Source organism: Mesoplodon mirus (assembly GCF_964341445.2).
Source record: "Mesoplodon mirus genome assembly, chromosome: 18".
Classification (NCBI taxonomy): domain Eukaryota; kingdom Metazoa; phylum Chordata; class Mammalia; order Artiodactyla; family Ziphiidae; genus Mesoplodon; species Mesoplodon mirus.
In genome coordinates, this window is record NC_138994.1 from 18,372,599 (window position 1) to 18,382,250 (window position 9,652).

A 9,652-nucleotide genomic window follows, 5' to 3' on the forward strand; every position below is an offset into this window, starting at 1 on the left:
TGAGTTTAGAACTTTATTGCAACTGATATATTAAATGGATAATAGAGGTGTGACAACATGGTAACTGCCTATAAAGACCTCTGCAACCAGTGCCTACAACCCTCATTCCAGATGAACATTCCTGAGATGGTTCCAACGTTACAGACAAGCACTGACAACAAACAACACACGCGTCTCCTGATGGTGTTAAAGCTCCCTCGGTGGCAGCTGCCTGGACCCCTAAAGAGAGTCTTTGCCAGCTCGAGGGGATGATTTCAGTCCACATCTACCCTCCTGCTTGTCTTTATGGCAGAATTTATTCTCTTTTTTCTCAGCCTTTCCCGATTCATGTTTTCTATCCTGAAAACAAAGAAAAACACAATTATGCCCAGATGCCCAGTCAGTGGTTATCACAGTGGTGAGAGGAGCTGGCAGCTGAGCGGGAAGCAGGGCAGCCGAGGCAGCAGGCGCCGGCCCAGGAGCCTCCACTCCGGGTCCGAGTCTCTCCCATTCCCGGAGCTTGTCCACCTGCCTGCTGGCAGGTTGTGGGCTTCACCGTGCCTCCTTTCTTCCCTGTGTAGCCCCTTGTCCACACGAACTGGTTTACAGGCGCTCAGGGGATTTTCCAGTACCTGATTTTCTGAAGTACAGCATCTTCTCTGGATGGCTCCTTGGCTGGCTGGCTGGCCTCAGTAATCATGTCTCGAATTTTCTGTAGGCAATCTGCCAGATTTCGGAACTGATAGCGGCTGCATTCAGAGGTAAGGATCAACTCTCCTGCCCTGTTGATCTTATTTTTGTGCTGCGGAGAACAAAGGCAAAACCAGAGTTCTACAGAGTAAAGGCTTAAAAGTGACTGAGGGTTAAAGAGAAAAGGAAGGGGCCTGTGGTTACCATGACCGCCATCTTCTGCCGTACAGGCTCTGCAATCCACTCGGCGCTGGCCAGGTGGAACCTGACTTCAGCCTTGGAATTTACTGTAAATAAAGGGAGGGGGCATGGGTCACTGAGACGCTCGGGCAGGCTCAGCGCCCGGGTGGCTGGTGACCACCGGATTCTGAACCACAGGGAGGTGAGACACCCACCCGGGGCTGTTTCTATCTTGTGTGAACTCGGGGATACAAACTGGGCTATGGAATGAGCCTGCAAAGATAGTGAGGCACATCCAGACAAAAATAAACTTCCAGGAACAAAATGCCTAGTGCTTTCTTTCTCTTACAATGTATTGGGTTCTGAAAAGAATGTCGGGGGTGGGGGACGGAGGAGCAGGGAGGGGGTCCATAAGAATGAAGGAAAACTGTTCTTGGAGCTGGCTGCCAACTCACACCGTGACTTCCCTTTGCTTAGACTCCCAAGCCAATCCTAGTCCTAGCAACCCACAACTGAGAGTCTGAGAATCAGACCACATTCAAAAGAATAAAGAGGATTATTATATAAACTGGTGGTATTTAAGCTTCTGAAAAAAAAATCCCTTTATTGCCACATGAATGTAAACACAGAAGTCCTCAAGTCTGTCTCTCAGCAAAGTTTTAAAGTGAAAGAAAACAAGGCACTGTTGTACCTTTGTTAACATTCTGGCCCCCAGGACCACTACTCCGACAATAAGATATCGTCAAGCGATCTGAAAAACAGAACACACATCAACAAAATATTATCACAGGGCAAAACATGCAAACCGCTAATTTACCATCAACGTCAGTATCCCTATTCCTCTCTCTTTCAATGACGTAACATTCAGATCAGTAAAGTCAGAGATTATTTACAAATGTCAAAACTAAAATCAAGAGTCTCCAAAGGCCACACAGAGGGCAGAGGAGTTAAAAATACAACCCAGGTTGTCTGCTTCTGGTCTAGTACGTTCCACTAGATCTGACTGCCCTCGCTTTTTGCTGTTTGTTTGTTTTAAGGCAAGGACTCTTGGGCTTCCCTGGTGGTGCAGTGGTTAAGAATCCGCCTGCCAATGCAAGGGACACAGGACCGAGCCCTGGTCCGGGAAGAAACCACATGCCGCGGAGCAACTAAGCCCGTGCACCACAACTGCTGAGCCTGCGTGCCACAACTACTGAAGCCCACAAACCTAGAGCCCGTGCTCTGCAACAGGAGAAGCCACCGCGTCACTGCGCACCGCAACAAAGAGTAGCCCACTTGCTGCAACTAGAGAAAGTATGCGCGCAGCAACAAAAACCCAAAGCAGCCCCCCCCACACACAAAAAGCCTTATTAAAAAAAATAATAAAGCAAGGACTCTTTCAAAAGCTCAAGCTAAGGGACAAACTGAGTTTAATGTTGTATTTTGAAATGCGGTGGATGTGGACTCCCCAGAGGGGAGGTGGGTCTCATTCCTCGTGAGTTGCGCGTGCACCCCCGGGCCTCGGTCACGGTCAGTGGATGAAAACACCTGCTGGGTGAATGAGCACTCCATTTGGAGCTGGGAGCCCCGTCTTCTGACACCAGCTCAGCACTGACTGACTCTGTGACCTCCACAAACTCCCACCACTTCTCTGGGTCTTGGCTGGTCTGTTTTTGGATCTGTACAATGAGGTTTCTTCCTTCTATTTTTGTAATTCATGAAAAGCAGCCTCGTAGTATCTGAGGGAAGCCGGGAAGGCACAGCAGTGGGAAAGTTCCAGAAGACTGGGTGGCGAGCTGCAGGAGCTTTGGGGGGCGAGGAAGTGCGGCCCCGTGGTGGTGGAGGGCCGGCCTCAGCGGGCAGCGGTGACCTCGCCAGATGGCTTCTGAGAGGCCCTTTGAAAAATCAAATGAACTCATTTTTCTGAACAGGTGAGGAATTCGTGTGGTTCCGCGGGGGGAGAGGGGGGCGCTTCTACCCCGGGGCTGGTGGCCTTGTCTGCATCCGTACAGGCCAGCCAGGCACGGGGAGGCCTGGGCCCCTCTCAGAGAACACGAGCAGAGCCAGGTGAGGAGCGGCCACTCGGCCATTCCCACTGCCTGCCCGTCCCCGCCGAGGCTGTCAGGAGACAGCCTCTCTTCTCTCTGGTTCTCGGCCTCCTCCTGCCTCAGGGCACAGCTGCCGGCCTCAAACTGCTGAGCAGCAGCAGGACGCCGGCTCCTCTGCTTTAGACTGTGGTCACCTGGCCTCCTTGTTTCAGGGTCACCCTGAGCAAGGGCCACCAGGAGCCGGCACCTGTGGCTGCTCTTCTCTCGCTGTCTGTGGGCGCCAGAAACTCTCTGAATCTCAGGAGGGTTGCTTGTTTCTTTACAGGCCACGCCTCAGGCTTGATGGGCACAAAATTATGAAGTTATGCAAATGGTTTACAGGGAGAAGTCCCCACTCCTGTTCCCCAGCCACCAAGTTCCCAAGTTTGTCCTTTCCCCTCCCCTACCCATGGCAGTCCCTGTATCCAGGGTCCTCCACATCCTCTCAGATCTATGTGTACATCCAGAAATGTGTCTTTCAGATATATATAAGTAAAACACAAAAGGCAGCTCACCATATAGATGCTTCCGTACCTTACTTTTTTCAAATAACAATCAATCCATCTATCGTAAAGACTGTTCCACGTCACAAGACCATCAGGAGCTCTCTGTTCGTGCTCTGCACTGCACAGCACTCTGCAGTGGCTGCCTCATCACTTTTTTTTTCCTTTCTATTCTCAACAATGCTGAAAGGACACTGCTTTTGTAACCCCGACAGTTTCTCTACTTTCATTGGTTTGGAGAGACCTGGAAGGAATGTGTGACGGGTAGAGGAAATGACTGATTTTTTATAAACCCAAACTACTCACCTATAGGGATGTCGTAGCTGGCTTGCTCTGCATCACCCTGTAAGGTAACATATACAGTGTCAAATAAATATTACCTACTGGGCGACTCCTAACTGGTCCAGGGCAACGAAGCAGAAATGATGTAAAGCCACGACATGAATGTAATACAACTATTTTCAGGTCTGCAGCAAAATCGTATCAGGATGACAGAAACATCTTCCCCAGACTCCAGAGGCACTGCCTCAGAAACACTCCTCCAGGAAAACAGAACTGACGTCTCCAGCCTTCCCTGCCGCTGCCTCCTGACTCCACTTACCTAGTGTCGGGGACTACCAGTGCCCAGGGGAGGGAAGGTGCCACAGTACACGTACATCAGGCCGACTGCAAAAGGAACACCCTCTGCCAACCTGGAGCAACAAACCATGGGTCCCCTGTTCCTCCCCAGACCACGGGAAGCTCGCGTGTGAGGCTGTCTGCCTTCAACAGTGACTAGCACATGTGCCTTGAGGGTTTGTGTCAAGCAGACCTACTCAACCCAGGGCCTCTCACCTTCACGTCTCTCCCGAGTTGTTCTTCCGAAGCCTTAAATCCTCACATCCACAGGCCCGGTGCAAACACCACCCACTCTGAGGCTCTTCTGGCCCCCCACGCTCAAAGTGTCTTCATCTGTCCCTGCTCTGGCTGCGTTCATCACCCACCACCCCGTTTCTGCGGGGGGGAGGGGGGCCCCGGGCGCCACCCCTACCCCCCACCGCTGCACTGCATGTGGGATCTTAGTTCCCCCACCAGGGATCAAACCCCCGCGCGCTGCGCTGGAAGCTCGGAGTCTTAACCACTGGACCGCCAGGGAAGTCCCTTCATCCCTTTTCATCTTAGAATTATCTGGGGGTGAAATCTCATCCTACTCCACCTCCGCATCGTAGAAGACCCTGGGCTGCGCCCTCCTTGAAGCACGCTCTTCCCCTCCTTCTGAGCTGGCCTCTCCACTTTCCTCTTACCTCCCAGTGACTTTCTCACTCTCCTTTGCTTGCTCTTTGCAACCTTTAAAAACTCTGAAATGTCCTGAAATCCTTCCTCTTCTCTCTTTCCCTAGAACGTTCCATCCATCTCCTTTGAAAATACCACCTTTGGGAATTCCCTGGCGGTCCAGTGGTTAGGACTCAGTGCTTTCACTGCTGGGGCCCCTGATTCGATCCCTGGTGCGGGAACTAAAATCCCACAAGCTGGGCGCCACCAAATTAAAAAAAAAAAAAAAAAATCTTTGTTGATGACTCCCAACCTTCTGGCTCAAATTCAAACCTCTTTCCTGAGGTAAAGCCAACTGCTATTCGAGGTCTCCTCTCTCGAGTCTAACAGATGCCTCAAACCTCCTCACAGAGGACCTCCCTTCCTAACAACCTGAAGTAGCTCCCTGGCTATCACATCAAAGCACTCTGGTCTATTCATTACTTCTCGCTCTCTGATATGTTTTCCCCATTTGTTTACTGTCTGCTCCTTCCGCTAGAACATAAGCTCCATGAAGTGGGAACTCTGTTTTAGCGTGGTGGTATCTGCAATGCTTGAAACAGGGTCTGACACAGTAGGTGCACGAGAACCTTTTTGTTGAATGCATGAACAAACAAACGAATGCTATTACCATTCCGTCGCCTCCATTAATGGCAACACAATCCTTCCATTACTCAAGGCCCTAGACCTCAATTCCTCTCTTAATCTCACTTCTCAGGGAAAATCCATTAGCAAATCCTGCAGGCTTTCCCTTCAAAATTAATCTAGAACCTGACCAATTCTCATGACTCCCATTGCTTCCACCCTGCTTATCATCTCTTGCCTATATTATTGCAATCTCCTCACAGGTCTTCCTGTTCTTGCCATTCTGCAATCTCTTCTCTAGAACAGTGGTTTTTGTAAAACTAAGTTGGATCATTCCGCTCTTCTGCCTCCATCACATTCAGGGCAAAACTAAAGGCCTGTAAGCCCTATACAAAGGCCTCCCCCCAGCCTTCTCCCCTTCAGCTTCATACCTGACCCCCCTGCTCAGCCACACTGGCCTGCTTGCTGTTCCTTGAACCAGCGGAACATGCTACTGCCTTGAGGGGGGTGGCACCTGCTGTTCCCTCCGCAGGGATGCTCCTCTCCCCGCCCTTCTCACAGCTCGCTGCTGCCTTGTTTCTCCCGAGTCTTTACTCAAGCATCACCTTCTCAGAGGCCTCCTCGGGCCAGCCTACTTACAATTGCAACCCCACCCCCTACCTTAGCACTCCTTCTCCCTTCCGGACTTTATTTTCTCCGAAGCACTTATCACATACTCTACGTTACTGATTTTATTCATTGCCTGTCTCCCTCCATTAAGCAGATAAGCTCCACTAGCATTAGGATTTTTGTGTTTTGTTCACTACTCCGTCCCCATGCCTAGCATCGTGTATACACCATGCTTTCAACAGAAGATTGTTGAGTGAATGAATGAATAAGTGAATGAATGAACGCTCTCTTCCAATCCTGTAGGTGGAAACTCCATAGAACTGGGTGGGTCTCAACTCTCCTGCTCCGGGCCCTGATACAGCGCCTGCACACAGCGGGCTGTCAATAAAGGTATCCTGAGGCAACGAACCAGAAGCCCTGTTTCCTCAGGAGTGCTGGGGTTACTAGAGGCTAAGGACCACGTCACTTACTAAAAGGCTCCAAAAGGGAGCTACTTGGCAGCTTCCTGCCTTAATTGTCCTCTGTGGAGGGCACTTTTCCCTTGGGACGAGAATTTGGGCCTGAGGGACGGGGAATGAATGCGGAAAAGCTGGTGGTCTTGTAAGAAGCATAGCCAGCATGCTCTCCCGGCGCCGGCACACCTCGAGCCACACAGGGTGCCGCCAACCGCCCAGCCGCCCCAGTCCCCCGGTTGCTCGGGCAACCAGCTTCCTCCCGCGGCGACCGCCATGTTTGAGCGCGTCCGTCTCTTAGATTAGCAGCACGCCCGGCCAATGGGGCCCCGGCTGCTCGACGTCACCCAGCAGAGTCCAGGAAACGCCCCTTCCGTCCGGCCCTCCCGGCTCACCGGAACCCTCCAGGCGGTGTCCGAGCCCCGCGATTTGGGGTAGAGCTTGTCCAGACTGTAGATGCTCTGGAATTCGGTGCCCTCTACCTGTTTGTTCAGAGACCGGTGGGGGCAGCGCGCGGGCGGCGGGAGCAGCCAGGATTCGGCTCGGTTCAGGCCCCAGCGCAGCCACCGTACGGCCGCCATCTTCGGCTCTCGGGGCCGCTTCCGGTGGGCGCTCCCTTCCGCGGTCCGTGGGCTCGCTCTTCCCTCGATACTTTGGTTCCGCTAGACCTTTAGCGCCTGCCATGGAGAGGAAGCGAGCTCCCGGCGTTCCTCTCGTGCGGAGCTTATTAGAGGCTTCTGGTCGGCCGCCTTCAGGAGGCCTGGTTGGTGCTTTGAGGGCATCTGCTGCGATGGGGAAGACGTTGGCCAGACAGCGAGCTCTCAAGGGAGCCTCCTGGTGAAAAGAATGCCACTTTTCCCCCTTTCGGTCTGTGCCTTCTTGGACCTGTGTTCCCCCAAATCTCACAACATCAACGAGGCACGCCCAGGTTCATCTCCATCCCCTTTACTCTTTGCCACTTTTTTTTTTTCTTTCACATCGCTCAATCTTATTTTTGTGCCTGTAGCCTGTCTCCCAGCCGGAATGTAATCACCTCCAGGAGGGCACTGGCTCATTGCTGGATCCCCAGTACCCAGAACCTGGCACGTCATGGGTACTCAATAAATATTGATAAAAGGGATTCTTTGGGAAGGTGTTTTTGAAAGTTGAGTTCCGCCAGAGCTGAGTTTTAGTAACTTCAGGCTCATTCACAAGGCAGCCTAAAAGCAAATCCCTGCTGAGCACCTGTGTGAAGGCTCTGTAGGACAAATACCAGGATGGAGGAGAGGCGGGCAGGTAGAGAAAGAAATACTTTAGAAAGTGGACACCTGCCCCAGCCCGCCTGCTTTGTGGAGCTTTATGGCAGTTTCTCCAAGCCAGGAGATAAGGGGAGGATGGGGAAGTAGGTAGAGATTCAGACAGCCACAGACAGGCTAAGCAGAGCCCTTTTTACAGGGTTGTTAAAAAATGAACTTGAAAACTGAGAAGTTCTAACTCTGAGAAAGGTTTAAAATAGAGCAAGCAGTGTTTGGAAACAGGTAAATATTAGCTAAGTTGCTTTGTCGAGAGGCAGTGTGGTAAACGAAAACAGAGCTCAATAAATGTTAGTGATTATTAGTAATACTAGTGGTTATTTCTTAATGGCGGGTTCTATTTTTAGGAAAAGCACAATTACCTAGAAAAACATGCCCCTGGGAATGTGGCTGTTTGAAACAGGAGACTGTCATCAAGTCAAGGCTTTACCATCTTAGCCTCATTGATAAAGGCAAATTCTTAAGGAGGGAAAACAATACTTCCCAAGCACTGGCTTTGCAAACCCAGACTAGGAAGGGAATGGCAATTGACATGCGCTTTTGGGGCTCTAGGCTTTAAGGGGAGTCTCCTGGGACCCTCCCTGTCTGACTTAATCCCATGACCTCAGAGGGAACAGAGGCGTCTCCATGGTGACTGGAAAAAGCTGCTCAGGGGAGCAAATCCAGGGACTTGCCCAGGTTGACGGCTCAGGGATTACGAATAAAACCACCATCCCATGGCATCACTGCTCTGAGGCTGGGCTCCAGCTCTGCGCCTGACCCAGAGTGATAGGAAAAGGAAGCTGTAGGTTTCCATGGCCCCAAATAAACACAGCCTGCTCAGGCCATCTGGTGGCCTGGATTCTGGGAGAGGAGGGGGTAGAGGAGAGAATGGAACAAGCTACCCTGTGGTGGATAGAGGAGCAGCTGGCAAGCTCCTTTCACCTGCTGCTGCCATGAACCATCCAGAATAGAGGCCCTTCTGGGAGAAACAGTCCTGAGAGGTGCCACTTGTTCCCTTAAAAAGGTGGCACTGAAGGCTGAGGCCAGCCTTCTTCCCTTCTCTGGTTCTCCATAGGTTGAATGTGTGCTTCAGGAAGGGGACATGCCTAGGGGCGAGAAGAGGGGAAGAAAAGATAAAGGATCATCAAGCCATTTCAGGTAGCTGAGGAGCTTGCAGACCCCAGGCTTCTCTATAGCTGTGAGTTGGGGTACCACCCCCATGTAGAGGGGGTCCACAGGATTTTCCTTTCTTCTTTTCTGGAGTGCCCTAGGTCAGAGTGGCTCTTAAAACTCAACATTACGTGGAGGTAGGGAACGTGCAGTATCACACAGTGGGATTGATCAGGTCTGGGTTCGACTATTTCTATGTGATTTTGAATTACTAACTTAACCTCTAAGGCTCAGGATCCCCATCAGTAAAACAGATTTTAACCACTGCCTCATGAGGTTGCTGAGGGCAAGGGTGATTTAAAAGGCAAAGGAAGGCTTCCCTGTTGGCGCAGTAGTTAAGAATCCGCCTGCCAATGCAGGGGACACAGGTTCGAGCCCTGGTCCCGGAAGATCCCACGTGCCACAGAGCAACAAAGCTGGTGAACCACAAAGCAGGTGTGGGTTGGGAGGAGGGATTTCAAAATCAGTACAGCAAGGAGGGTCCACCCCACGGGGTACCCTGCAAGGCAACGTGACTGGCCTAGCTGGTACTCAACAAATATGGAAACTTCCAAAAGCCTGCTATTTAGAGCAGTTTGGCTGCCAATCACGGGGGTGGTGAAGCTCAGGCTGTGCCCCTCCCCCCCATAGATAGCCGTGCGATGGGAGGCAGGTGTATGAGATGCACGGAGACAGGACCATGGCTCCATTTCTGGCTTTAGATTACTGGTGCGTTTTTTATTAAAGAAGAGAATAAAGCATTTGTAAATATATTTCTCTCATGTATACCTCAAAGATGACGCTGGTCAGCAGCTACAGAACCGGGGAGCAAACAGGCAGAAGCCCTTCCCCCACCCATCCCATCCCACCCCACC

At 51.5% G+C, this 9,652-nt stretch overlaps 1 protein-coding gene across 2 annotated transcripts; it reads right to left on the reverse strand.

The window, feature by feature from the left end:
- On the reverse strand, positions 1–6,977 carry MRPL58 (mitochondrial ribosomal protein L58). Of its 2 annotated transcripts, none has more exons than XM_082605169.1 (6): positions 6,837–6,977; positions 3,725–3,761; positions 1,541–1,600; positions 874–956; positions 612–781; positions 1–339 (listed from the first exon to the last, which is right to left on the reverse strand). In XM_082605169.1, the coding sequence occupies exons 1-6, from the start codon at positions 6,933–6,935 to the stop codon at positions 255–257; spliced, it is 534 nt and encodes a 177-aa protein (XP_082461295.1). In that variant the 5' UTR covers positions 6,936–6,977; the 3' UTR covers positions 1–254. The 2 variants fall into 2 exon arrangements, with proteins under 2 accessions (XP_082461295.1, XP_082461294.1); XM_082605168.1 differs by having other exon boundaries at positions 6,750–6,977.
- Between the last annotated feature and the right edge of the window lie 2,675 nt (positions 6,978–9,652).